General features: G+C 45.8%; 13 protein-coding genes across 13 annotated transcripts; 7 read left to right on the top strand and 6 right to left on the bottom strand.

Annotated features, from left to right (window-relative positions):
- Positions 1-1,780: 1,780 nt before the first annotated feature.
- Positions 1,781-3,473, top strand: VTP01DRAFT_6723 (uncharacterized protein; the record flags this gene model as incomplete). The annotated part of the gene is made up of 6 exons (XM_069385656.1): positions 1,781-1,832; positions 1,899-2,015; positions 2,095-2,291; positions 2,347-2,618; positions 2,681-2,820; positions 2,884-3,473. The coding sequence occupies 6 exons, from the start codon at positions 1,781-1,783 to the stop codon at positions 3,471-3,473; spliced, it is 1,368 nt and encodes a 455-aa protein (XP_069243096.1).
- A 13-nt stretch (positions 3,474-3,486) lies between these two features.
- VTP01DRAFT_6722 (uncharacterized protein) lies at positions 3,487-5,032 on the bottom strand (the record flags this gene model as incomplete). The annotated part of the gene is made up of 6 exons (XM_069385655.1): positions 3,487-3,618; positions 3,677-4,132; positions 4,200-4,317; positions 4,404-4,620; positions 4,685-4,819; positions 4,891-5,032. 6 exons carry the CDS (start codon positions 5,030-5,032, stop codon positions 3,487-3,489), a joined length of 1,200 nt encoding a protein of 399 aa, XP_069243095.1.
- Positions 5,033-5,391: 359 nt separating this feature from the next.
- Positions 5,392-6,835, bottom strand: VTP01DRAFT_6721 (uncharacterized protein; the record flags this gene model as incomplete). The annotated part of the gene is made up of 3 exons (XM_069385654.1): positions 5,392-5,558; positions 5,626-6,561; positions 6,649-6,835. The coding sequence occupies 3 exons, from the start codon at positions 6,833-6,835 to the stop codon at positions 5,392-5,394; spliced, it is 1,290 nt and encodes a 429-aa protein (XP_069243094.1).
- A 2,287-nt stretch (positions 6,836-9,122) lies between these two features.
- VTP01DRAFT_6720 (uncharacterized protein) lies at positions 9,123-12,128 on the top strand (the record flags this gene model as incomplete). The annotated part of the gene is made up of 1 exon (XM_069385653.1): positions 9,123-12,128. The coding sequence occupies one exon, from the start codon at positions 9,123-9,125 to the stop codon at positions 12,126-12,128; it is 3,006 nt and encodes a 1,001-aa protein (XP_069243093.1).
- Positions 12,129-12,186: 58 nt separating this feature from the next.
- On the top strand, positions 12,187-16,080 carry VTP01DRAFT_6719 (uncharacterized protein; the record flags this gene model as incomplete). Its single annotated transcript, XM_069385651.1, has 5 exons — positions 12,187-12,276; positions 12,389-12,487; positions 12,574-12,817; positions 12,913-14,223; positions 14,294-16,080. 5 exons carry the CDS (start codon positions 12,187-12,189, stop codon positions 16,078-16,080), a joined length of 3,531 nt encoding a protein of 1,176 aa, XP_069243092.1.
- A 326-nt stretch (positions 16,081-16,406) lies between these two features.
- VTP01DRAFT_6718 (uncharacterized protein) lies at positions 16,407-17,327 on the bottom strand (the record flags this gene model as incomplete). Its single annotated transcript, XM_069385650.1, has 2 exons — positions 16,407-17,057; positions 17,121-17,327. The coding sequence occupies 2 exons, from the start codon at positions 17,325-17,327 to the stop codon at positions 16,407-16,409; spliced, it is 858 nt and encodes a 285-aa protein (XP_069243091.1).
- A 190-nt stretch (positions 17,328-17,517) lies between these two features.
- Positions 17,518-18,955, bottom strand: VTP01DRAFT_6717 (uncharacterized protein; the record flags this gene model as incomplete). The annotated part of the gene is made up of 5 exons (XM_069385649.1): positions 17,518-17,525; positions 17,584-17,719; positions 17,795-17,941; positions 18,005-18,297; positions 18,385-18,955. 5 exons carry the CDS (start codon positions 18,953-18,955, stop codon positions 17,518-17,520), a joined length of 1,155 nt encoding a protein of 384 aa, XP_069243090.1.
- Positions 18,956-19,122: 167 nt separating this feature from the next.
- VTP01DRAFT_6716 (uncharacterized protein) lies at positions 19,123-20,976 on the top strand (the record flags this gene model as incomplete). Its single annotated transcript, XM_069385648.1, has 9 exons — positions 19,123-19,135; positions 19,199-19,290; positions 19,352-19,442; positions 19,519-19,862; positions 19,921-20,050; positions 20,116-20,423; positions 20,497-20,620; positions 20,695-20,844; positions 20,915-20,976. The coding sequence occupies 9 exons, from the start codon at positions 19,123-19,125 to the stop codon at positions 20,974-20,976; spliced, it is 1,314 nt and encodes a 437-aa protein (XP_069243089.1).
- Positions 20,977-21,217: 241 nt separating this feature from the next.
- On the top strand, positions 21,218-22,354 carry VTP01DRAFT_6715 (uncharacterized protein; the record flags this gene model as incomplete). The annotated part of the gene is made up of 2 exons (XM_069385647.1): positions 21,218-21,870; positions 21,937-22,354. 2 exons carry the CDS (start codon positions 21,218-21,220, stop codon positions 22,352-22,354), a joined length of 1,071 nt encoding a protein of 356 aa, XP_069243088.1.
- Positions 22,355-22,579: 225 nt separating this feature from the next.
- Positions 22,580-22,936, bottom strand: VTP01DRAFT_6714 (uncharacterized protein; the record flags this gene model as incomplete). The annotated part of the gene is made up of 1 exon (XM_069385646.1): positions 22,580-22,936. One exon carries the CDS (start codon positions 22,934-22,936, stop codon positions 22,580-22,582), a length of 357 nt encoding a protein of 118 aa, XP_069243087.1.
- Positions 22,937-23,030: 94 nt separating this feature from the next.
- Positions 23,031-23,934, top strand: VTP01DRAFT_6713 (uncharacterized protein; the record flags this gene model as incomplete). The annotated part of the gene is made up of 4 exons (XM_069385645.1): positions 23,031-23,117; positions 23,180-23,359; positions 23,421-23,497; positions 23,565-23,934. The coding sequence occupies 4 exons, from the start codon at positions 23,031-23,033 to the stop codon at positions 23,932-23,934; spliced, it is 714 nt and encodes a 237-aa protein (XP_069243086.1).
- Positions 23,935-24,175: 241 nt separating this feature from the next.
- Positions 24,176-24,436, bottom strand: VTP01DRAFT_6712 (uncharacterized protein; the record flags this gene model as incomplete). The annotated part of the gene is made up of 2 exons (XM_069385644.1): positions 24,176-24,307; positions 24,368-24,436. 2 exons carry the CDS (start codon positions 24,434-24,436, stop codon positions 24,176-24,178), a joined length of 201 nt encoding a protein of 66 aa, XP_069243085.1.
- A 140-nt stretch (positions 24,437-24,576) lies between these two features.
- Positions 24,577-26,496, top strand: VTP01DRAFT_6711 (uncharacterized protein; the record flags this gene model as incomplete). Its single annotated transcript, XM_069385643.1, has 5 exons — positions 24,577-25,076; positions 25,146-25,191; positions 25,261-25,495; positions 25,755-26,097; positions 26,163-26,496. 5 exons carry the CDS (start codon positions 24,577-24,579, stop codon positions 26,494-26,496), a joined length of 1,458 nt encoding a protein of 485 aa, XP_069243084.1.
- Between the last annotated feature and the right edge of the window lie 563 nt (positions 26,497-27,059).

Raw genomic sequence — 27,059 nt, 5'->3', positions numbered from 1 at the left:
CTCCAGCAGCATGTAATCCTTTTTCTTTTTTTTTCCTTTTATCTGGGGGGGGGATTATGCTATACAAAAACGTCCCAAAAGGAACGAAAACTATGCTAACCAAAGAAAATTATGCGGAGGCATATCGAGGCAACTTAAATACCTTTTCCAGGGATACCGAGGTTGCTGTAAATTATAGGTGAAGCAGAAGCGATTAAATTAGGTGATCTTGAAGAATGACCCGAGCACAGACGGCTGACGGCTGCCTACCTTCCGTTATTTCTTTCGTGGTCAGTTTCATGTTCACCGTAGTTTCAAGAGCAGCTTAAAGGGTACTGAATTTTGTTGAAATAGTGCTTTTGCCTTACGAAGGGATTGACTAGCACTGGCCGAATCTATGCGTTTCGCTGCCAACTTGTCTTGCTCTTGGGTTGCTCGTCCACTGGTGTGCAAGATACAATTCGCGTTTCTGCAAAGACTGGAGCAATCAACAGTCTTGATGACGATTTTTCCAGCTTCGTTTGATAGGTCTCTTCCGTCTTCTGGCAAAGTGAAAAGCATTCTCAGGATATATCAGCATCCCTTTTATTTTTAATCGATTCAAGCACAGGCAGCACTTTTGGCCCCTGCCAAAATTTGCCGCGAGGAATTAGGTACATAGAAAGGTTAATTTTCCAAATAACCGGCGCTGAGAACGATACGATAACCATATACATTTCCATGTTTTTACTTGATTACTCTGTCACACGAGTCTATAGTATAAGAGAATCAAAAGTGCACATTCAGATACGAACTTTGCTGTTATTGTGTTATCACAGACGCACAGCTAGAGCTATTTCTAAAAGTCAAGCACGCGGTAACAATAATGCAGACATCTGTATCTGACAAGCAACGCTATTCGCTGTACATACATGGTAACCAGCTTGCTTAATACTCTACGGTCTAGGAAGCATTTGAGCTACATGAAACCGATAATGGAAGTCGTTGCAGAAATGACAGAGTATCCTCACTAAACATCAATACGAAGATACTACTTCGCTTCACAATCACGAAGCAGCTGGAATATTTATTACAGCGGACCGCCGAGAACAGTTTATAAGGTCACGAAAACCGAAAGAGAGTTATCTGTCTGATATTCCCTTTCTCTGCATTGTAGCTGCAATCACAAAGGATAACAGATCGGGTTTTGAGCCATGTCGCTCGCAGAAGAGTTAGGAAGCAAACTGATTTGCGCAGGGATATCTCTACAATCATAAACGAAGCCATGCAGGAAGAAACAATTGTATGATGATAACTTATATATTCGAGACAGTTTCTTTTATATTTCGACAAAATAAAGCTACCATCAGCGCAGGATAATGTTATCAACGACGACCTTATCTGCAGAGCAAGGAATTCGCCGTTGAAACAAGTCATGTGCGACGGAAATATTAGTGCGGATAGTCAGATACATGATATATAAATGGAGTGATAAAGAAAGGAAGAAAGAATATATGTAGTAGAGACAGAAGCGGCACATGCTCCTTTTAAATGTTTGTATCGTCAACGCATGGATGCCCACGTATGCGCTCTTGAACAATAGTTCGATCTCGTCGAATCCATTCATAATACAGACCTGACAAAATCGGTCCGTATGCAACAAAATCCCATAAATTCGGGGTAGGAGGTGGTCTGTTCTGACTCTTGCCATTCCCGCTACTGACATACTCAAATCTTGTGTAACAAGGACAAAACAATGCGGACTTGCCACGCGGAATAGTAGAATGCAACAGACAAAAAGTAGTGTTTTCTGCACGGCCGAATGACGTCTAAATCGTTAAACGTTGCATTCATACACCCTGATCTCGGCATAGGTATATCCTTAGATAGGCTCCACAGGATGCACCTGTCTGCATGTTAAAATCCGCTGCAATTTGTAGGTGGAGCCGAACGTTTGGTCGTTGACGCTGCAGTGGGCATTCAGAAAAAAGGCCATCAGGTCATCTTTTATACAAGTCATCACGACCCAAACCATTGCTTTGAGGAAACACGAGATGGTAAAAATCACATGTGAAATACCATGCGCAGATTAAAACCATAAAGAGAAAGAAGCTGACACAAGTGCCTTAAATCTAGGAACATTAAAAGTGCAAGTACGCGGCGATTGGTTGCCACGGACGATTTTTGGACGTTTTTATATTCTATGCGCCATCTTGCGACAATTCGTTCTTGTTGCTTCGCTGATACTTTGGGAACGACACTCGTACGATATCTTCTTTGTCGACCAACTGAGCGCCTGCGTGCCTTTGCTGAAATGGTTTACAACAGCTAAAGTAAATATGCTTGCAGCTCACGAATTGCATGTGTCTCACACAGATATTGATGTAGATCCTTTTTTACTGCCATTTTCCGGACAAACTATTAACGCAACGCAATTCTACCATCAAAAAGCTGTACAGAGCACCTGTGGATAAAATGGAAGAGTTGACTACTGGCATGTCAGATCTAATTGCAGTCAACAGCGGGTTCACTGCTGGCATGTTTAAGAAATCATTTCCATCAGTCCATCAAACACCTCAAATACTATATCCACCTATCAATTTCGACGCATATGATCGACCTGTAGATCGAAACGATCCTACCGTTAAAATACTAGAAACGTACGTTCTTGATTTGCAATTCTCCGTGATAGCAATTAATAATTGTATGGATATCTATGCAGAGACAAGCGGGTGCTGTTATCAATTAACCGTTTCGAGCGCAAAAAGAATGTAGAACTGGCGTTGCGAGCTTTCGCTGCATTGAAAATCAAGAACATGGTACCTAAAGATGTATTTGCAAATTACAGACTTGTGCTTGCAGGTAAGCAGATCTCTGTGACCTAACTGTCGCTTGCTGTACATATTAATCTCTATCTTTAATCAGGCGGTTACGACAAACGTGTTAGAGAAAATGTCGAATATTTAGAAGAATTAGATCAACTGGCGACTGAAGAGTTTGGACTACAGACATTTACGATCCACCCTTCAAGCGCGGCGGCGGACGTCCCTGCAGATGCCCAAGTTGTTTTCCTTTGCTCCTTCAACGATGCTCAACGAACATTTTTACTCGATCAAGCCAAGCTTTTGCTGTACACCCCATCAAACGAACATTTCGGTATTACGCCGGTCGAGGGCATGTATGCGTCTGTACCTGTCATTGCAGTCAACACAGGTGGTCCTGTAGAAACTGTCAAGAACAAAGAAACGGGACTCTTGCTACCGTCTGACCCGGACGTATGGGCAGAGGGCATCCGCGACTTTATCATAGAGAAATACAATGGCAAACAGATGGGTCAGCACGGGCGCCAGCACGTCCAATCCAAGTTTTCTTTGCCTGCCTTTGCAGATCGGCTGGAAGCGATGATGATCGAGCTTGAGACGAGCACGCCCGACCAATCAAGCAGCGGTGCTGTGTACTTGCTTGGAGCCATCGGTGTATTATTTGCATGCATAATTTATTGCATAAAACAATAATTTCTTATAATTTTTACTTTCTAGCAGCGCGAGGTGAAGAAGCTTGGTTACTCTGGAAATAGAGCTCAAGTTCATTCTGCATCTCTTTGAGCTTTAACCTTTCTGCCTCTAATTCTTGGTGCAATTTGTCCCGTTCGTCGTACAACTATTCAATGTTTGGTAAGCATCACTCAAAATCGGTACACCAGCGTTTTATCACGTACCCTTTGTTCCCACTCTTTGAAGCGAAGTTCTTGTTTCCTGACTTGTTCTGCAAAGCGCTCGTGTAATTCTTGTTCTTCGTGCTGGAACTTTTCGTTTTGGATACGCAACGCAGGCTCGTTTCCAAATCTCAAATTTTCCATTTGCGTCTGACGGTATCGCTCATAATGGATATCCTCCGTGGTGCAGATAAGATCGAGCATGTGCGTGCGGATCAACAAGCTGCGCAGCTTTCTAAAGTCACAGTGGTAGTCGTTTTCAACCTCGGCGACGCCCCAGCTGTATTGGCGTCCCTTGACACAGCGTCCATCGTTTGTCACAACGTCCTGCGTTGATCCTATCACGGCAAATGGCATAGCGGCCATGATGTTTGCATTGCGTCTAGTCGTTGACTCGTCCTCGCTTTCGACAGGGCACGAGTAAACCTGAATATCCTGCGCCGCAATCACTTGCCGGACCTATGTATATGTACAAAAATTGTAATTAGAATGCTTCAGCACGGGTCTATGCGTTTTTCCTTGTTACATTTTGCTTGAACTTTGCCAGATCCGCAGGCGTCAGAGTATCTGCCTTAGCAATCACAGGGATAAGGTTGACGCGCGTGCCCAGTCGCTTCATGCATTCCACATCCAGCGGAGACAGGCTTTTCATGCGTTGCAAAAAAAGGGAAAAATTAGTTAGATACACATAGGCGCGAGAATTGTCACCTGGCAGGGTAACCAAACATACGTATGGCCAGTAGGCTTGATGAAATAGAGACAGGCGTGAACACGCATATCCACACCGGCGTCGCGACGAGGTTGTTGTTCTTGGCGCATATATTTGTCGTGCTGCTCGTCAATAAAATCAACTATAGGGCTCCAGCTGTGCCTGTTGTTGACATAGTCGCCGAATCCCGGTGTATCAATCACGGTCAAATTCACCTTGAACATCTTTTCTTCCAACTCTATGACGATTATGGACGTTTTAGTGATGTAGGATCAATATATCTACTGTGTCAGAGCACTTGCCAGCTTTGGTTATTTGGATCTGAACGGTTTTTGAAGTCTGTCTGTACCGTCGGTGCGCGGAAAGATTTTTAGGCTCCTTGATGGTCGATGTGAAAAGTGTATTGACGAATGTGGTCTTGCCGGTGCCGGATTCACCTGCCAGCCCGCATGTCATTATCGTATAAGCTTACTTTGTGTAACAGAAAGGCATAGTGCAAGATTTTTACCGCACACCATCAATGTAAAGTTTGCGCCATTTTTCGCGACAATCTTGTGTCGCTGGTTCGGTAGGTTGGCGATGCCTGTGCCGTTGGATGGGAACGGCGGCGGTGTGGCCACATCGATGGGAGACATTAAGCTGCTTATCATTATGTGTCGCTGAGAGGAAAAGGAACGAGCAAGAAGAATGGAGGGTGCCAGATTTCAGAGTGCATTATTTCGAAAGTGCCTAGCTCGCTCCATTTCTTGCAATGCAAAAATAAGTATTTCCATTCCAATATCCAAGACACTCATCCCTGCATGTGAAATTTCGCGAGCATACTTAAAAATGAAGCAATGTTTCATTTTCAATCCTTCAATACAAAACTCACAGGAGGACATGGAGTACGAAAAGATAGGCAGAGAAAAGAAAGCGAGATAAAGACAGGGTATGAAAGAGGAGAAGAGAGAGAGAGAGGGAGAGAGAGAGATAGCATGGAAATTCTACACATGGATGAGTGTGGACGTATCTATTGTTGGTTAATGATGGCATGGTATAGTTCAGAGTTTCGTTTCAGAATATCTAGAACAGGTCCAAGCAGTCGAGTGAATGCTTTTTTACCAAGACTTGCGCATTTGAGACGACCTTGAGCGACCACAGTGGCTACTCGCGGACTATCATTCAAGAGTGCCAATTCTAAAAACGGTACGTCAGTTCCCAGTAAAACTCACTGCATTTCTTATCTCCTATTCTCTACACATACCTCCAAAGTATGCAGCGCGACCAAGCGAATTAACTAGCTGTTCTGATCCATCATCTGCTTTCTTGTAGACTGCAGCCTGGCCTGATTCGATAATGTAAAACCGATCGCCGATATCGCCTTCCATAATGACTTTCTCGCCGTCCTCAAAGTACACAGATTCCAATGCATCCGCAATCTTATTGCGTTCCGATGGCTCCAACGACTTTAGCAAGGGCACTTCACGTAGAAAAGATTCGTACATTCGGCGTTTGCGTGACATGTTTTCCATGAGAATAGTACGGAATGTCACACGGTCAAGCGCCCAAAGCACACAATCTGAAGTTGCAATAATCGTGGCAGCACGTGGCGCATTGTACATGAGCGCTAATTCGCCAAAGCTACCACCGCCTTCGTAGTTGGCCACTTTGTTCGTCTCGCCATTATCTTGGGTAATGAAACAATCCAGAGTTCCTGACTCCACGACGTAGAAAAAGTCACCAATAGCGCCTTGCTCGATCACTTTCTCGTTGGCAACGGCGCGCCGCTCTTCCATGGCGTTCACCACATCCATGTATTGCTCCTCATCCAAGTTGCGAAACAAAAAGTTATTTGCGACGCTGACGCGGATCCGTTCGCATTGGTCAGGGCTCTTGGGTATCACTTTCTTTATAAACTCGCTGCCGCTTGAAGGTGTCATGGACTCAGCGCTCACCGAGACACGGCGGCCTGGGTTGTAGGTGACAGGAGGAACACCTACAGACATGGGATCTGCCACGACGTCTCGCTCTTCGTCGTCATATGCATCTTCATATTCCTCGTCTTCCTCGCCTTCAGAGTAGCTGTACGGATTATTGTCATTGTCGATAATTTTATCGTTAGGTGGTCTCGTGACAGGGTCAAACCACTCTGGGCCTTTGTTCACAGAGTTTGCAGAAAGGGGATGCTGTTCTCCAGAATCTAGACAATGAGTGAATAAGAAGGGTCTTTCTTAGCCGGCAAGTTGCCAGGGCGCAATCCAATCGAGGGAGCGGAACTAAGCTTTACCCTGAAAGAGTCCTAGCTGCTGCTGACGAAACGTCGCGCGTTGTTCCTCGAGTTTGCGGTTGAAAAAGTTGGCGCAAAACTGGAGCACGTCCTGCGGCGCTGCCCGGCAGTAGTCTTCGTGAAGCTCGGCAAGCAGCTGCGTATATTCATCAGCGCTCCCAAAGTTATAATTGGCGTCGAGCGTCATTCTGATCCGAGGTGAGAAAGTGAAAAGAAAAAAGGAGAACGGGGTGGGAGTGTATTAAGTCGAGCGGGAGTATTCCGCGGACCAAAGAAGTTCAAGTGCGACCGTACGTTTGCACACAGACGCCGCACGTAGACATGTAAACACAATCCAGCCAGCCAAGGAGAGAAAATATGAGGCAATGGTCTTTAATGGAGTCAATTCACCATTTTTTATTTCTCTGTCAATTTCATAATCCTATTTATGCATAATCTTTCAGTTCTTCATTGCTTACGCTTGTATAAGCAACCTACAGGAGCATCTTCGTAAGTATGTACATTCTCGACAGAGCAGGAATGCACTCAGTGAGCATAGTTGTGAAGAGTATCAGAGTTCTCAAGGGAAAGTTTTGCTTTCATATGTTTTATCAAACTGAGCTGGGTTTAGGAGCTATAGATTTCTTCATCATGGTACTCTCCACGACATGCTCACCAAGAGCGAACATTACAGTACTTACGTTGAACAAGAAGAAGAGTTAAACTGTAAACTGTTGCCGACGTGAGGTTTATATAGCCTGAATTCAAAAAAAATTTTTTTCTGCGGAGCGGGAAAGACTGTAGACTGGGTATTGATGGATTTATTCTTCCAGTGATGGTGATGGACAAATTGGTACTCTGTATTCCAAGTTTTGAAAGGTTCACGATCTCTCATCCATGTCTCAGCAACATCAAGATAGGCTGTGGAGATAAGGTTCTCGCAGAAAAAGGCTAGCAGCACGAGCTAAGCCTCAAGGATACATTACTTGCTGAAAATGCTGCATCCGAGACTTGTTCATCGGGTACTATCTCGCCAGATCTTGGATATTGAGTTCATGGGTGACTTTGAGTAAGCAGATATGACAAACTACTTCATAAAGCTTATACAATGCTCCTTGAAATCTGATCAAGCTGGTAACTCATCCAGACTATACTCCGCATCACTCGCAATATCTAGGCTTAATAAGCTAGGTTATACGTTAACCAATGTTAAGATGTCTGTCCATCACGTCAATGGACAATAACAAACGAGTGGGCGGTAGAGCAGCTTATAAAGTAACCAACCTTCCGGGAAAGGCGGGTCTTAGATGGAGCGAGCGGCGGATACCGCCTTCTATAACGATTCAGTTACCATCTCGAAAAGATTTAAGCATGTTTTCTGCAGACATTATGTAAAATGCTTATATTTCAAAGCCGATACTGTAGGACCATGTAGTTGCACGAGGAGCCGCTTAATAACATTATGCAATCAAGAACATGGAATATCGAGGGTTCTTTTCAGATGGGCAAGCCGGGATTCTGATGTATGCAATGACAAACCTGCATGCATGTCGAGCCAACCAGAACAAAGAGATGGGCCATAGGAGGAGGCTATAATGCCTGTCATGGATGCATCAAGTTCTCTCGAGCGAACATCATTGATGAGCGTTTATTGTCGATGGGGTCATGCAGCATTTGGGAAGGAGAGAAAAAAAATCAGTGGACCTCGTACAACGGAATCGGTTCCGTCCTTGTGTTCATCATATGGCACCCAAAATTCCTCGAGTATTATGATGCTTAACCTTCCAAAGCTGATTAAGGAGGCGGAGGAGAGTGACAAGAAAACACGTAAGGGGTGTACCAGATCAAGAAATGAATTGTAAGGGGGAGTTACGCACACTCGAACCGTTCTTTCGCTGCTAATATGGAGTGCAAACAGTCATCCATCATTCGCTTCAATACGTACTTTTTTGGGGGTACAAAGAGAGATAGCGTTCAAGGAAATAAGTAGGGCGTTCGGAACGAAGCGTGCGTGCGTAGTTGGATGTGAATGCGTGTACCAGCATCATCCGCAGAAGCAAATCGACTCCCTCACTGACCCAACTCACTAAACTCTTATTTCTCTCTCCTCGTTCTTCAAGCACACGAACAACTTTGCCTTACACCACGCGATCCCCAAAAAAGGCACTTGCTCGTCTTCTTTTTTCCTTTGTCTGCCTTTTCTCTTTCTTACCCTTTCTTTAATGTCGTTTTGACGCCTTGAGCACAATCCGCGCCCTGTCGCCACTATACCCCTCTCTCTCAAGATTCCAAAGTCATTGCATACGATTCACATACCAGCATTCCCGGGCATATATAAATTTTCCATTCTTGCTTCACACATATACACAAAGTAGGTAGCTTGTTGTTGAAGTGTTATCCGAAACACATGGCCCTTTTTCAAGTTGTACCTGACTGAAACTCGGTTTTCTGAAGCAAACAAAATTTGAGACCCAAACGTCCTCTATCTCTCTCCGATGATGACAGTTTTACCTCCATATCCATCGAGTTTGCCCCCTATCACCATGTCGTCACAGAAGAATGACACCGTCTTCCGTACTCTCAGCTCAACAGCGTTGCCCGAAAAGGAGATGGTGGACCTCTTAAACAGACACGATTCCCTGTCACTCGCGAACGTGATGGAATGTTTTGATGCAGTTTTAGCTAAATTGACTCGTTGGCTGGAAGCTGCACAGATGGCAGTCTTCACTTTTGAGATCAATGTGAAAGAAGAATCGCCCGACCTTAAAGATATGGAGTCGCTGCTGGAGCTTGCTATCGGCAGGATGGAGCCGTTGATCGCCATATTGGAGGAAGTCGGAGCAATTGTCGATGACAAGTTTGAACAGGAAGAAGAAACGCCGTCGCAGCAGCAGCGGAAAATGATGGCTAGAATGTCAATCACAAAGATACAATCAGAGTGGTCCAGCCTCCACCATTTCTTGGACTCCGTCAAAAAGCAGCTGGACAGCGTTGCTGGCAAGAGAGAACTCACGGCCCTGATGGAGAGAGTCCTCGAGCAAATTGACGATATCTCCATCATGATATTTCAGTTTCAAGAGAATCGATTTGCTGCTGCTCCACGACCGTCAGCGACGACAACAGGGACAGACACCGATATCCTGAATTCGCCTCTCAGTACAGCAAGCAGCGGCTTGTTTTCATCTTCGACAACAGTGACCAGTGCCACGACTGCAGCCAGTTTTTCGCTGACAGATCTGCCACACAAATACGAGGAGATCCTTGCAGATATTGACAACAGGGTCGACCCTTTATTCAATGATGTCCAAAAGATATACGCCAGCATGACATCTAACTCTCCACCAAGTGACCCAACAGGCGTGCTTGCGCGGAAGCATCAGATCGTCCAGGAACGCTGGGAGGCATTGCGTGTAGAAATCGACGATCTCAAAGAAGATATTAAAGAAGATCGATGGCTAAGCGTTTTTCGACAAGTGACAGACCATGTAGAGACCTTGATCGAATGCTTGGATAAAACAATTAGCCAATGCTACTCTGTCGTTCAACAAGTATATAGATGGCATTCCAGTAACAGTAGCGACAACGGTGCATCAATATCCTCACATCTCAATCCTCTGGACAAGGTATCGCGTACTGTCATGCAAATGTTGCCAAAATCTCATTCACCACAACAGCAACATGTTACATCTCCGTTACCGCCTGTTGACCGGGAAAAATTGAAATCAATCGAGAGAACGCTGGAGGCGCGGTACAAGCATTTTGTGCCCAGTATAAACAAGACATTGCGCATGGCTGGAGAGCAGATCTTACCTCGGATAACCCGCGACAAGGAAGCAACACAGAGATATCAATCATTAATACAGCGTTTGGCGCAAGTCGAAACTTCCATGGAGACGCTACGATCTAGGGACTTGCCGGATATAGAGCATCTTATTATGAGCGCTCACGGAGCAAGTCAGGATAGGCACTCAACATGGAGAAGCATCCGTTACAAGACTCCTGAACCGTCGAGCCCAACGCATCGCTCTTACAATACGCTGCCCAAATCCAGATACGGGCAAGACGATCATCGATTCGTGCGTAGTGTCACTCCGAGCTGTATAAGCAACCATAACTACAATCTCGCGGCCATGCGCCAACCACGCGCTGCGAGTTCCATGTCGTTTGCAAGAGACAATATGAATATACGACCCAGTGCATCTGAATCATCGTCTATGTCTTCAGGCTCACAACTGTTCCGTCACGGAGCTGCTAACCGACAAACAAAGTCGCCTGTTGTATCAGGATCTGAAATGCCGCGTCGTAAAAGTCGAGTTCCTGGAGGATCAGGAGGAGAAGATGAACGGGGTGAGGCATCCTGGATGAAACCAACGAAGAGCACGTTGATGCGCGACAGACGGACGCAAAGCGTAGACCACAGTGCTGACGGCAACAGAGACCTTAGACCAAAGACCCCGATCCAAAGGTCCAAAACTCCTAATCCTGGTGATTACAGTCGTCGAAAATCCCTCACACCATCTGTGGCAGTACCAAGTCGGCCAAAGAGCAGCCTCGGGCACGAACGAGAATCATCGAGAAATTCGCATCTTTTACTGCCTTATCCTGACCAACGCGACCACAACCATGAGCGTGCCGTATCACCTCTGCGTCGAACAATGACGCCGTCCTATATACCAAGACCGAAGACACCTCAAGGACACGTGGCACGCGCAGCGTCACCTAGCTTGATACCGCGACCGAGATCATCCATGCATTTTCGCGGATCATCGCCGCCACCACCGGTGCCGCAGCTGCCTCCAACGTTGCTGGACCGTAACTTGTCGCAAGTAGTATCGTCAAATAATTCGTCAGATAATTCTCATCCATCGACAAGCTCATTTTTGTCCATACCTGATAGCTCTCCTCCTGCAGCGTCGGTGAGAAACCACAAGCTACAGCATCGAGAGTCTACTTCTCGACAACGACTGTTGAACAAGAAGCAATCTATGCCAGCTCTTGCGTACCACCGGGCCGCCTCGCCGTTTCTTCCTCCACCGTCTACAACGCGCACTCCGTCGCCTCAGCTCTACCGTCGTCGAACAGCAGCAGCCGGATACCTTTACGAGGACGACGAGGATTTCTACCTAGCACGAAGACGACCATCGGATCGGTACTCTGCAACTCCAATAACATATAACGGACACGAGGTGTATGTACCTGATTCCAAAGATCCATTGGATATTGAAGTGGCCAAGATTGTCAATGCTAGTCCGATTCCAGTAAAGTGCCAACGGGGACCGCAGGGAGGCGGCAAATATTTCTTTGGTAACGAGCTTAGTCCATCTGTTGTTTGCGGCAAGAAATTGTACACTTGTAAATTAATGACCTACGACCGAGATGTTTCTTCTCGCCGGAATGCATCGTCATCATCTAGAAACAAGGTGCTTGTCCGGGTCGGGGGTGGCTGGCAGGATCTCGAAATGTTCCTGTTGGACCATTCCAACTTGATGGCTAAAAAATAAAAACCCTCTTCTTGTGTTCCCTCCCAATTTCTTTGCTTCTTTTTCCGACTTTTTCAAAATGCGTCATCGAGAACACTCTGTTGAAACCATCCGTCGCAGCAGCGAAGTGATGGGGAGCCTTCGCAAGCTCATGGTTGTCAATCGTGGTGTGAGTATGAACCACCTATGCAAACGTTTTCCTATACATCTGTTTTGACCCATCTCTTTGCCTGCGTGCGTGTACGCGTATGCACTCTATTTCTGCGTCGTGCTACCTTTAGGAAATCGCCATTCGAGTGATGCGAACGGCTCACGAACTTTCTATGCGGACGGTTGCTATCTTCTCGTACGAAGATAGACTGTCTATGCACAGATACAAGGTAAGGACTGTCTATGCAAGACGAGATCTTTAACTGCTCTGATGCAGAAAAAACTGATGATGCCGAGTGGCATAAAAAAATTATAGGCTGATGAATCTTATCAAATCGGCAAGTTGGGTCAATTCACACCCGTCGGCGCTTACCTCGCACAAGATGAAATTGTGCGCATCGCCAAGGAGAAAGGTGTTGCGATGATCCATCCAGGATACGGCTTCTTGTCCGAGAACGCCGAATTTGCACGCAAGGTGGACGCCGCGGGAATCACGTTCATTGGACCGTCGCCTGATGTCATTGAAAGTTTGGGAGACAAGACCAAAGCGAGACAGATAGGTAGGGTACATAAGCCGAAATGTTTCATGTTGATGATAATGATATGCAGCAGCAGACTAACCACAAACTTTAATTTATTTGCATTATTGCATCAGCCATGGATTGCCAGGTGCCTGTTGTCCCAGGCACGCCAGGTCCCGTGAGCGAATTCGCGGAGGCAAAGGCGTTCATTCAAGAGCATGGCTTCCCAATCATTATCAAGGCTGCCATGGGTGGCGGCGGACGCGGCATGCGTGTTGTCAGGGATGAGGCTTCGCTGGAGGATGCATTCAACCGAGCAAAGTCCGAGGCGCTTTCTGCGTTTGGGGACGGCACAGTTTTCATTGAACGGTTTGTTGATAAGCCTCGACACATTGAAGTACAGTTGCTCGCTGACCGCGCCGGCAATGTGGTCCATTTGTTTGAACGCGACTGCTCTGTCCAGCGTCGCCACCAAAAGGTCGTCGAGATTGCGCCAGCTAAGAACTTGGATAACTCGGTCAGAGAAGCTATTCTAAATGATGCTATCAAGATTGCAAAGGCTGTCAAGTACAAGAACGCTGGAACAGCCGAGTTCTTGGTCGATAACCAAAATAGACACTACTTTATCGAAATCAACCCGCGCATCCAGGTCGAGCACACGATCACTGAGGAAATCACAGGCATTGATATCGTCGCGGCGCAGATTCAAATTGCAGCAGGTGCATTGCTGCCTCAGCTTGGTTTGACGCAGCAACGTATTCGGCAGCGAGGGTTCGCGATCCAGTGTCGCGTGACTACTGAAGATCCAGAAAAGAACTTTCAGCCAGACACTGGAAAGATCGAAGTGTATCGATCCTCGGGCGGCAATGGTGTTCGTCTAGATGGCGGGGCAGGTTACGCTGGTGCCATTATAACGCCTCACTATGACTCGCTGCTTGTCAAGGTTACTTGCTCTGGGTCAACGTATGAAGTAGCACGGCGCAAGATTGTCCGTGCTCTCGTCGAGTTTCGCATTCGCGGTGTGAAAACCAACATTCCGTTCTTGCAACGTCTCTTGACGCACGAGACATTCATGAATGGTAACTGCTGGACAACATTCATCGATGATACCCCAGATCTTTTCCGCCTTGTCAAATACCAGAATAGAGCCCAACGTATGCTTGGTTACCTGGGCGACGTCGTTGTGAATGGATCGCCAATCAAAGGACAGATCGGTGAACCTTCGTATCGCCACGAGATTGAGGTACCAGTTTTGCGGAGCAACGACTCGACTGGAAATGGAGATGCTTCCGCTGCACCTACAGAAGGAAGGCGCAAAATTTTGGTGGAACAAGGACCGGAAGCCTTTGCCAAGGCTGTGCGAGCTTACCCTGGTGTGTTGATTATGGATACCACGTGGCGCGACGCACACCAAAGTTTGCTAGCTACTCGTGTGCGTACCATTGGTAAGTTGAATAGATCTATCACTAGCATTATTTCGCAGGAGCCATATATGCTTATAGTCGTATGTAATAGACTTGTTACGTGTTGCTCCTACCACTTCACATGCTCTCGCCAATGCGTTCGCGCTAGAATGCTGGGGAGGTGCGACGTTTGACGTGGCCATGCGCTTCTTGTACGAGGATCCTTGGGAGCGTCTCATCAAGCTCAGACAAGCAGTACCGAACATCCCGTTCCAAATGCTGCTGCGTGGAGCTAACGCAGTTGGATACACCTCTTATCCTGATAATGTCATCTATGACTTTTGCGAAAAGTCCGTCAAGGCAGGAATGGACATTTTCCGTATCTTTGACTCGCTCAATTATATCGAAAACATGAAACTGGGCATTGATGCCGTCAAGAAGGCTGGGGGCGTGGTCGAGGCAACCATCTGCTACACCGGCGATGTATGCGATCCCAAGAAGACCAAGTACGACATCAACTACTACGTCAACCTTACTCAAGAACTTGTCAACGAAGGTATTCACATTTTGGGTATCAAGGATATGGCTGGTGTCTTGAAGCCTGAAGCTGCCAAGCTCTTGATTGGCACTATCCGTCAAAAGTTCCCTGACTTGCCCATCCATGTTCACACTCACGACACTGCTGGCACCGGTGTTGCTTCCATGTTGGCTGCTGCCGCTGCTGGCGCAGACGTTATTGACGCTGCCATCGACTCTATGTCCGGTATGACCTCCCAGCCTGCCATGGGTGCCCTCGTCGCCGGTTTGGAACAGACGAACCTCGGTACAGGTATCCGCATGGAAGACATCCAAGCTATCAACTCATACTGGGAACAATGCCGGTTGCTGTACTCTTGCTTCGAGGCTAATGTCAAGGCTGCAGACTCTGGAGTTTACCTTCACGGCATGCCAGGGGGGCAATTTACCAATCTCATGTTCCAAGCACAACAGTTGGGCCTTGGGTCTGAGTGGATCAAGATCAAGAAGGCGTACGCCGAAGCCAATGCCCTCTGTGGCGATATCGTCAAGGTGACACCATCAAGCAAGGTTGTCGGCGATTTAGCCCAGTTCATGGTATCCAACAATTTGACAGCTCAAGATGTAATTGACCGCGCCTCGACTTTATCTTTCCCGACATCCGTTGTTGAATTCTTCCAAGGATACCTCGGGCAGCCTTACGGCGGATTCCCGGAACCGTTGCGTAGCAACATCATTCGTGACCTGCCACGAATAGATGGAAGACCAGGTGCTTCCTTGCCGCCATTGGATCTTCCAAAGCTAAAGGAAGAACTTGAAGAGAAATACGGACGAAGCAGCATCCGTGATTACGATGTGTTATCAGCCGCGCTGTATCCCAAAGTGTTTGCAGAGTACAGAGATATTGTGAACCAGTACGGAGACCTTTCTGTTATCCCAACTCGCTACTTTTTGGCCAAACCCGAGATTGGAGAAGAATTCCACGTTGAAATTGAAGAAGGAAAGACACTTATTATCAAACTCCTGGCTGTCGGACACATGGACGGCACTGGCAAGCGGGATGTATACTTTGAACTGAACGGTGAAGCTCGCGTCGTTGGTATCATAGACAAGAACGCAGCTGTGGAGCACGTGGCTCGCGAGAAGGCAAATACATCCAATCCTGGTGATATCGCTGCCCCCATGTCCGGTGTGGTCATTGAAGTGCGCGCCAAACCAGGTGCACATCTCAAAGCAGGCGACCCTGTTTGTGTATTGAGCGCAATGAAGATGGAAACTGTCGTCACTGCGCCTGTTGCCGGACGGGTTGAGCATGTTCCTATTCAGGAGGGAGATTCGCTCTCGTCAGGCGACTTGGTAGCACGCCTTGTTAAGGATGCCTAAGATCAATGTGACAACATTAGGAGTCAGAGACAAAGGGAAATTCGGACGACATGTAAATAAAGCGAATATATAGCACCATGAAAGCGACAATCTCTATTCTTTGGATGTTTCGTATACACTGTAAACGGTGGATGAGAAGCAGGTCTATTCATGCTATAGTTTCAAATGCTAATGCCGTTTTAAAATACATTTTCTCACATACAAGCAAAAATGAATGCAAATAAGGGAAAAGGAAGAAAATTTAAAGTCTAAACAAAGAAAAGGGAGGGCAGGATGATCGAGTTACAAAATAAAAGGAAGACGTGCAGAAGAGTAATTCTCCCCGTTTAAGTGATGATATTCTTCAAACCACTGCCAGTGGTGGAAAACATTTGCTTCCAGAGGAGCGACGAAGAGCCAGACACGGATCTTGTCGAGTATCTGCGCTTTGTCACGGTCGAGGATGATGATGGACTGCGCCTAGCAGGCTGCATATCCAAATGCTGCTGCTGTTGGTGCTTGAGCGTCGTCTCTTCAACGCTGGCATCCAGATCAGAGTATGTTCTACAGAGCGGGCAGGAAAATGATGGAAAATGCTGGTCAAGGAGAGGACGAATGCATCTGTAGTGATACACATGCGAGCAGGGTGCGGAAAACAAGGCTTGGGATGGAGCAATGGCGTTTAAGCAGATGCAGCACTCGTCCGCGCTATCCTCAGATGAATCACTTGATACCGACTGCTGCCGCATGAGCCGTTGGAAGGCTGCAAGGCGGAAAATATCATTGTTGTTGTCGTTGCTAGAGCCACCAGCGTTCTCCTTATCGCAATGGACAATTTGAAGCTGCAGCTTGACGGCACGGTACATGGGCTCAACGCCACCTTGATAGTCGATTCCTAACTGGATCACGTCACCTTCGCAGACTTGCTTGGGTAGCACACCGATGCGTACACGGTTCACAAAGGTGCCACTGGATGACCCAATATCTCTGATAAATATCTACATCGACCCATTGTTTGTGAGAAGTTCTTCCTTCGTTTTTGTATTCATTTGCTCTTTTACCTTTCCATCCTCGTCTGCGTACATTTCCGCATGAGCTCGGCTCACAACTTTGCTTTTGAAAGATAATCGATTCGAGCTAAGGCGTCGACTTGTATTGTACCGTCCAAGCTTCAGAATAATGTACTGATCCAAGTTACGCTCGACCACGTCAAAGTGGAAGCAATGGCTGTCAAAGGTTACATAAGGTACAAGCCGGATACAGACCATCCTGAAAGTAAACGGATGAAGTTTTAAAACAAGGAAAGATATCAAGGAAGAGAAATGTGTGTGTGCGAGAGATAGAGAAAGAGGGGGAGAGAAATGGAGCTTGCTCTTTTTAATTTTATATATGCCAACTCGAAAGAAAAAAAATGTTTGCAACAAAGAGACAAGGGATTCTAAAAGAGACCAAGTCGCTTCAAAATCCTAGAAAGGATGGAGTAATCAGTAAGCAGATCATGCAGCTCGCTGCTATCGAACTCACCATATTTCCTCCGTGATTCGTTCTTTGTTTTCCGATTTGCGGCGTACTGCTCATTCAGTCGCTCCTGCATAGTTTGTGCCTGGGCTGCCAAGGCCAGAAGGTTGTTCTTGCGCTTCTGCAGGCCACTAGCTTGGATCTAGAATGCAGTAAACGTGCATGAGCGCCTCATATATACCACGTGGCAGAATCTGCAATATATCATAAAACATACCGCCGGTGCCGAGCTCATAAACGTGGGGGCCGCTGTCTGTTCCAGACGAGAACGCCATTCATCAGATGGCAATATGTCTGCCTGATTCACATCCTTTATTTTGATCGTCCCTTCCGCCCGTTTCCGTTTTCCAGTGAGTCTTATTAACTACAGGATCAAAAAGACATATTATGCCACATTCAACCGATATAAAATTTCGTTTTCACTTACTGTATCATCATCGAGTTCCCCGATGCCTAGTTCCTGTGTACCGTTGGCATTAGAATCTTGTTCATTCGATGCCACTTGTTGCTCTTGCTGCGGTTGCCAGTACTGATAGTAGGCTGATGGATCCCCTCCATACGCATACATTGCATTCGGGTCATATTCATACATATCTACAGCTGCTATGCTGCTAGATTCCGTATTTCTGATTGTTTCGTTCTCGACCAAAGGCTGTTGCTTCTGCGTGGGTATGCTGTATGATGATGACGGCGGAGGTACGGCCTTGGTCACCTCGGTTCCTGCAAGGGAACGGTAGTTTAGATGCCACGTTGTTTTTTACCCTTATTATTCCACGTGGGAAGGTAGCGGGTCGTTCTCCTTTTTACCTAATCGAAATATTGGACCATCATGCGTGAGCTCTTCCTCTTCCTGCTCCTCATTCTCTTCCTCCGCTTGCTCCTGCTGTGCTGCTTCTTCAAGATGTGATTGCGTCTTCTCTTCAGAATCATCTTCGGCTGATCGCTCGGCTTCTTTTCGTTCTACCAATGTTTCTTTGCTGTCTTTTTTAGCTTTGCGTGCCACAGCGCTGGGTACGATTAGGTTCGGTGGAGGCGCTCTTGATGCAGGAAATTTGTTTTTGGGCGCTGGAAGCAGATCAGCAATACTCGTTGATACAGGCGCTTTTAGCCGTGCACGCTTCGCACGTCTCTCTGCTGCTGCTTCGTCATCCTCCTCTTCTTCGTCTGACTTTTGCGTACCGGGCAGATCAACATATATGACGGATTTGCTACTTGTTCCAGATCCGCTTTGCTTCTTTGGTGGAGGAAGAAGCGATCCCAACGACGAAGTGCTTGATTTTGATGTCTCTGTTTTTGAAATATCTTTGATGGGTGTTACTGTGGTTTCTGTGTCTGACGATTCTGAATCTGAGCTGCCGTAATTGGCGACGAGCGACATTTGTATATGCACACTAGGAGGGAGAGAGGGTAAGTCCGTTTCTGACAAGATGCGTGTGCAACCCAGCTCGTTTTGACACTCAGAACCATTTGATCGCCCTTTCCCGGCAGCAAACACGAAACGCTCAGACGAGCAACTCGCCCCATCCCTGAGACGTTTGGCAAAAGATGGCTTCAGCAGGTACCATTGATGCTAGCACTCGGTGAAGCAGGTCCATTTGTCTCATTGTTACTTGACCTGTAGTCTTTATATTGGATCTCAAAGGAAAGGTCCTTATATCTCGAAATTACCGAGGCGACATTCCAATGAGCGCGGTCGAAAAGTTCATGCCATTGGTATTACGGCACGAGAGGTTATGCTCAGTGTAGTTCTCGCAGTACTGAAAACTTGCCGTAGGTCTCTGAAGCTGAGGATGAACAAGTGCCACTACCTTGCTTTACACACGAGGGAATCAATTACCTATACCTCAAGCATAGCAACTTGTATTGTAGGTTACTGTAGGACACCGCAGCGTAATTGAGAAAAACACAAAGAGAACTGACGTACGTATTGCATGTTTTCAGTACTTGCACTTACGAGAAAAAACACGAATGCGGCGTCGATCATGCTATATCTCCACAAATTGACGCAGGTCTTTACTGAATATTTCAAAGAATTGGAAGAGGAATCTATCCGAGACAACTTTGTAATCGTCTATGAGCTTCTGGACGAGATGATGGATTTCGGCTACCCGCAAACGACCGAAACCAAAATTTTGCAAGAATATATTACCCAGGACGCTTACAAATTGGAAGTCCAAGTACGGCCTCCCATGGCAGTAACAAATGCAGTCTCCTGGCGTTCTGAAGGTATCAAATACAAAAAGAACGAAGTGTTTTTGGATGTTATTGAGAGCGTCAATTTGTTGGCAAGTATTACGATGAATTAATACCACTAGGAGAAGATGCTGATGAGATAGGACACAGGTAAATGCGAATGGAAACGTGTTGCGAAGTGAAGTTTTGGGAGCTATCAAGATGCGATGCTACTTGTCTGGCATGCCTGAACTGCGCTTAGGCCTCAATGACAAGGTGATGTTTGAAGCGACCGGACGTGGTAAGTCGGATGTAACATGATCTTTGAATGCGCAATGAGGTAATTTAAACGGGTATCGATTTTAGCTACGAATTCGACAAAGGCTATTGAAATGGAAGACGTCAAATTTCATCAATGTGTTCGTCTCTCTCGATTCGAAAACGATCGCACCATCAGCTTTATTCCCCCAGACGGCGACTTTGAATTAATGAGCTACCGTTTGCAAACCAGCGTAAAACCCTTGATCTGGGTAGAAGCAGTTGTGGAGACCTATCAAGGATCTCGTGTCGAATATCTTGTTAAAGCTAAAGCGCAGTTCAAGCGCAAGAGCACAGCTAACAATGTAGAGATTGAAGTACCTGTGCCAGACGACGCAGACACTCCAAAATTTAAGGCAAGTATGAAAGAAGAAGAATCGTGTCAATGTGTCAGACGGATCCATACTAATGCACAATGCCGTGGTACAGAGTAGCAGCGGTTCAGTTTCATACAAGCCTGAAAAGTCATGCCTTGTATGGAAGATTAAGCAGTTCCAGGGCGGCAAGGAATTTATCATGCGTGCTCACTTTGGTTTGCCTTCCGTTCAAGCAGGTGAGATATCCAGAAGAATTATTTTCGACGTAATTAGCAACAAGTAGGATTAATTGCGGTTCTTATGGTATCAGCTGAGGAAACTGAGAAGCGACCGCCGATCAACATTCGATTCGAAATCCCCTACTTTACCGTATCAGGCATTCAAGTACGATATCTCAAGATCGTTGAAAAGAGTGGATACCAAGCATTGCCGTGGGTCCGTTATATTACCCAGAATGGAGGTAGGACATTACCAAATGGGCAAGAATGATCCTGCATCCGAACAGAATTTAACTCGGTATGATTGTGCAGATTACCAAATGCGTATGCCAGAGAGTATCAAAGCAAACAAGCAAAACAGCCATGGTTACTAAGATTTTTCTTTCCCTTTTTCTTTCCACCCCACCTGCTATCCTATTGTTTTTCCGTTTTTTTTTTTTCAGTTACTACCCGCGCAGAGCTACCGATAAAAGGAAAAAGAAAGACCCCTGCGGCTTTGTCATCGATTGTTTCACTTGTTGGCGTATTTATTTATCCTGCCCATATTTTCCCGTCTTTTGCAGGTGCCTTTTAACATTGTTACTCTTTTTAAGTCGTCTATGCGACCATATATCAATGCAGGAAGTCAACCTTAATTTGGCGACATCACAAGTCAGTCAGGGCATTGCCGCCGAAGCCGTACCCAAAACGAGGACCGGACAAAGGCGATGGCTCTGGTATTTGATGGGATTCATCGTCTTTGCAATTATCGTCATCGTTGTTGTTGTGCCATCTGTCGTCGTGACCCGAAAGAAACAGAGCAGCAAGCAGCAAGGCGACCAGAATGTCAGCAGCCCAGTTACAACGAACGAACCAACTGCTTCACCTCCGTACGCTCACATTGTCTCAGCGTATGCCAATTTGACTAGAGTTCAGACGTATCCGGACATGCAGAATAAGAAGCGAGTGTTTGTCATTGGAGATATTCACGGTTGCGCCCAAGAGTTCAAGGAACTCGTCGATCAAATCAACTACGACCCAGAGCATGATCAGATTATTCTTGCAGGAGACCTGGTGTACCGTGGACCTGACAATATTGGTGTCATCCGCTATGCCAAACAGATAAATGCACTATGTGTTCGTGGTAACCATGATGATAAAGTTATTCGGCTCAAGACATACGAGATGAAGCATGGATCGGATGCTATGCAGCCGGAAGATGCCGTGATGCCCGAAGGTGACGTCGAAGACCCACTCAAGTTTGGTGATGATCACACGGCTATCGCAAGGTATGTAGAAAAAAGGTTATCAAAGTGGAAAAAAGGAAGACTTACATATTCTTATTATTCATTCAGGAACATGACTCAAGAAGATTATGATTATCTAGTGAGCTGTCCGCTTATTATGCATCTGCCCAACCTGAACAATTCTGTCATCGTACACGGCGGTTTGGATCCTAAAGTTAACCCTCTCGTCAACAACGATCCGTGGTCTGTCGAGAACATACGGGACATAAAGGACGATGTTCCTCTGCGTGATAACGATAAAGGTCACCACTGGACAAAAGATTGGGACGATGTACAGAAGAACTCGAGCAATCCATTGGTGGTATACTATGGCCATGATGCATCGCGCGGTCTGGACCTTGGCACATATACATTCGGCATTGACAGCGGGTGTGTCCGTGGTGGCAAATTAACAGCACTGGAGATGAAATCTCATACACTTGCTCAAGTAACCTGCCAGGAGTACACAGCCAACGAAGATAGCTAATCTATATGTATTCCATACGCTCCAGCTTGGATGATATGCTGTAGCTATAGTTTACCACTTCATGTATTATGTACGTAATGGCTGATTTCTTTCCTCTAGACAATGAGTCTTCCAAGTCAAAAAATAGACTCATATACGCTGAATTCAAAAAAACAGAAAACATAAGTTTATGTACAAGACGTTGCTAGAATAGCATGGTATACGTATAATAGTCGTGGGTGGTAATTAGTGGCCCTTGCGAAACGGCTCGAGACTGGTGTAGCGTTGCAATTGCTGCTTTTTGCCCTCCAGGACTTGCAACTCGTTTTGTAAGATGGTTTCTTGCTCTTCCTGGACGTGGTGCAATCCTGGAAGCTCTTGCAATATCTGTCTAGCGCGTACAAAACGTTCGTCGAGGTGTGCTACAGCTTTGCTAATTTCCTCTGCATTGTTGCTGTTCAACATCATGTCAACAATGGTGTGGAAATCGCGCAAAAACATGAAATCCTCCTTGTTGAATGTGGCAAGGCTCTGGTCTGCTTTTTCTTCGTTAAAATCCAAAAGTAGAGATGGTGATGCACGTGTTGATCCCGGATTAGACATGAAGTTTCTTCGTCGATTGCGGAGAAGGTGTGGGGAAGAAAAAACCGGTTGACCTGAAGCTCTTTCCGTGCTGACTCATTCGTATCACTTCATCATGTCTTCACTAGAGAAGGTTTTGGAGCAGATTCGCACTTCCTTTGAGCAGAGCAGAGCCGAGCAAGACGTTTGGTATCTTGTGGCGGTAAGATAAATGTCGCTGAACTGCTGAAAGGAGGATGAAGCAACTGAAACTCTATTATGTAGGCCGTTGCACTGTCCGCATTAAATCATCCTGAAGATATTCCTACATTGTACTCCATGGTTACAGCGACGATTGATGCATTGATTGTTGATACTGTGGAAAATGAACAGGCCAGAATTAACGCAACAAAACGCCTACGCGAGGCGCTGCTCAAAGGATTCATCGCTACTGGGTTTCCAAAGGTGTTGTGAACCAGCACGTGACGTCGTAGAGTCGTTTACTTAAGAGAGCAAGAACTTGCAGGCTATCAATAGTCTGGACTATTTGAATAGAGCGATTCCAGAGCAAATCAAGTCAAAATTGCCAAAGAAAGCGATACGGTAAGTAGTTCCATGTAGTAGTGATAGTCTTGCTATGCATTGATCAGTTTATTGATAATGCGGAAAGATCCGAGGACACTTGGAAAGAGGTGGTCGAGCATCGCAAACGTGGAAACGCTCTCTTTGCCAAAATTTATGATAGGCATACAGATCGCGTTTTGACTAACATGGACTCGTTCTATCCGGATCTCTGCCAGACAGCATTGCATCAGATCTACGGCCCAATAATATCTGACACAACGGTGCTTAGTGGCAAAGAATCAAGTATCGTGCTCGTCACTGGTCTCAAAGCAACCGATGTAGCTTCACAGCTAAGGGGACACTATTACGGAGCTCTACATCAAGGTGCCACAAAGGAAGAGTTAGCATGTATTGGCGTCGCAGTCGATTTGCTCTGCCAGCACTACAAATTGCCAATACCCAAAGCCAAACTATAAACTGTCCATCTCCACCGTGATAAGTTTATTATAGCCTTCTAGAGCTTTAGAGTCTTGATAAAGGATGAAGAAAGGGCATCAGAAGTTGAAGAACGGATTTTGAACCCTGTTTGTTTGGAACGGAGGTCCTGGTTGAAAAAGAAACCGATCAAAGTTGTATACATTGAGCATACTGTTCTAATGAAATGAAAGAAAACAGCTTTTTAGAACATCCTTTATCCTATTACTGTATGCGACTTTATCAAGCCTCGTATTCAAATATGCTGGAGAAAGAAGGATGTTTGAACCATTGTGTCTGATCGTGGTGGAAGAAATGATTGAGGATAATGATGACTCTGTTGAAAACTGACGTGCAAAATCTCATTGTGCACGGCTGGTAGACAACCAGCAAAGTTTGATGAAGCTCTGCATATCAATTACACACATAAATTACCGAACCAAAGCCAAGACTATGGAATACATTCTCGACCATATAAATACTCTTAAAAGCTTCTTTGAGCATGGCTGATGAAATAAAAATGTAGTCGAACAAGAACGTTTCCCAAAGGAGCATTCCTGGTATCTATCCTCTTCCTCCTGAAATTTACCATTCTTGTTTCCATCTATCCTACAACCTTTTTAGCAGCATGGCAGTGTAGTATCATGAGCCTAGCTTCAAACTCGTCCGATCGTGTGCTACCTTTCACAGTAGAACAATATACAACTCTCAACATCCTTGTTATTACGTGCGCTACGGTTGCTCTGCTGGCATCCTTGGCAACCACAACGTTCTATATTTACATGTGGGTGCGCCACAGAGAGAAGGCTGATCGAGTATCCCTGCGGTGCGTGGTCATGGCAAGTGGTGCAAGCAGCATCCTGAATATCCTGATCATCACGCAGGCTGCCATAAGCACGACCAAGATAAATGCTTGCCGTGCTCTCAATGTTGTGTCACAAGCCTTTGATGTCTTCAGCTGTGCCTGTCTAACCACCGTCGGTGTCAACCTTGTTGCCGTCTTCGTCTTTAATGTGAAGCGAGCTGGCCTATTTACGCGCCTCTATCTTCCTATATTGGTAGTCTATAGTCTCTTATCTATGATCGCAAGAATTTATGATGAAGTGACAATACCGGTCCACTTAAGAGAGGGCACGAGTTGCTGGTAGGTTCCATCCAGTTGAATGTAACAGTGGGGTCAAAGGCTTATACATTTTGAAATCTCCTTTACCAGGTATTATAACCATATCGTTGATCGATTGTACGGCTTTGTTTCTTGGGTACACTTATACTATTTGCATTTTACTCGGTAGAGTTTCTAATATCAAGCATAATTGCTTACTCTATAGCTTGTTTACTATGGATTTATCCTTTTTGCGGTCGTCGTCGGACTGGTCTGTTCAGCGGTCGCCCTAGGCAAAGTCATACGCGACAGAATGATCTCCCAGCGAACATTGCGCCGATACCATAACCGATTCCATCCAGAAAGGGATTATAGTTCAAAAAGGCGTCAAGAGAAAGCAGCTGAGAGTAACAAAATACCGTTTTCAAAGATAGTGACGAGATGCATTCTTTATCCACTGGGTAAGGTATTATGTCCGATGCAGACTTTTGAGACAGCATAAAATATTGACAAGTGTTAATCTCACTGCAAAGTTCCACTTTTCGTGCATATTTGCAGTTTTGTTAGCGAGGTAGTAACTACACAAACCGATAAGAGGATGCCGTTCCCTTTTGTGTTCGTGACCGTTTTCCTTATAAACCTAACTGGTATCCAAAAGACTCTATCTTTTCCCACTTCAAATGGCAATACTCATGAACAGATATTTTTATTGTTATGTAGGAGTTTTCATCGCCCTCATCTTTTTCAGCGAGCCGGTCGTGATATCTTTTATTCGGCAAATGCTTTCAAACGTGCATCGTACATATGTCAAAGAATTTAGTGTCGTTGATTCACGTATACATGGCGATCACATAATACACTGGATTCGACAACAACCCTCATCGATTGCCAGTGACCAGAGCACCAGGAATATGGGCAATAATTCTCGCCGACTGCAGCCATGGCCTGCTACTACTGGCCTAAACCGATACCGATCTGATGATGCTGGTGAAGACGACACTGATTGCAATTTACAAATGCCGTTATCCGAAATTTCAGTTACCTCTTTGGAAGGTTCAAATGCGTCAATATCAATACAAAATGATTGAATTCCGGTCTACATCGCACGCGCTCGATTCCCATGCGTAGAATCACTGTGGAACCGTCTGTCTACCGTCGTCTCATTAACGACTTTCAATCGTCCATACCCACAAACATAGAAAGCAGTCTCAGTTCAGACGATGCAATATCTTCCGTGATATTGTCTCCAGACAATCAAGATGAAGTCTATGCGTCTTATCGATACCCAATATTCGCAAATTTTATGCATTGGCTCATTACTCGATTTTACCAAGAGAGGAAGCAGGAAGAGGATACGACAGTTGTGGAAGACATGGAGACAACCTCCTCTCCATCGCCTCCACCATCACCTCGGGACGGAGAAAACTCACCAAAAGTCATTGTCGACAGCATAACGGCGTGAATACCATCATATACTCGTTGATTCCATGCAAATTTGCGTGACACGCGACGTTGCACCGAATTCATGCGTCAATGCTGTTTGGTACAATGGCAGGCGCTTTAAGTCAACAGTCCCACGGCCATTATCAGCCAAACTGTATAGAATCTTGAGAAAGAAGCATTGTAGTCAACCGGTGTCGCCGGCGAGGAGGATATGTGATTCTTTGGATCAGATGAAAGGACTGTCCTTTGTACCATGTCTGTAAGGCAAAAAAGAATAACTACCTGGGCGTAACTAAAGCCGCTCCATCCTTTTCCTAACGGATCAAGACTGTCAAAACGGGGCCATATGATGCTTTGCGGGTGCAGTAAATTACCGATGAAAGAATGTAAAATATTTCTTTTTGCACGAAGGCTATCCAAATTCCTGGTACCTCAGCAAAGGGCAAGAACTCTCAATTGAATAAAGGCGAATCATCGCTATTTAGGAAAAGTTGTTTGGAGGACGCTTTCAGTTTGCCAATTACACGGGAGAAAAATGAAAGATACCTATCACACGCGGGGGCTCCCTCAATTTTCATCCGC

The sequence above is a fragment of the Rhizomucor pusillus genome, assembly GCF_041956525.1.
Source record: "Rhizomucor pusillus strain CBS 183.67 unplaced genomic scaffold VTP01scaffold_3, whole genome shotgun sequence".
NCBI lineage: Eukaryota > Fungi > Mucoromycota > Mucoromycetes > Mucorales > Lichtheimiaceae > Rhizomucor > Rhizomucor pusillus.
The sequence above is the reverse complement of the archived record's forward strand: the minus strand, read 5'-3'. Positions and strand labels throughout refer to the sequence as shown.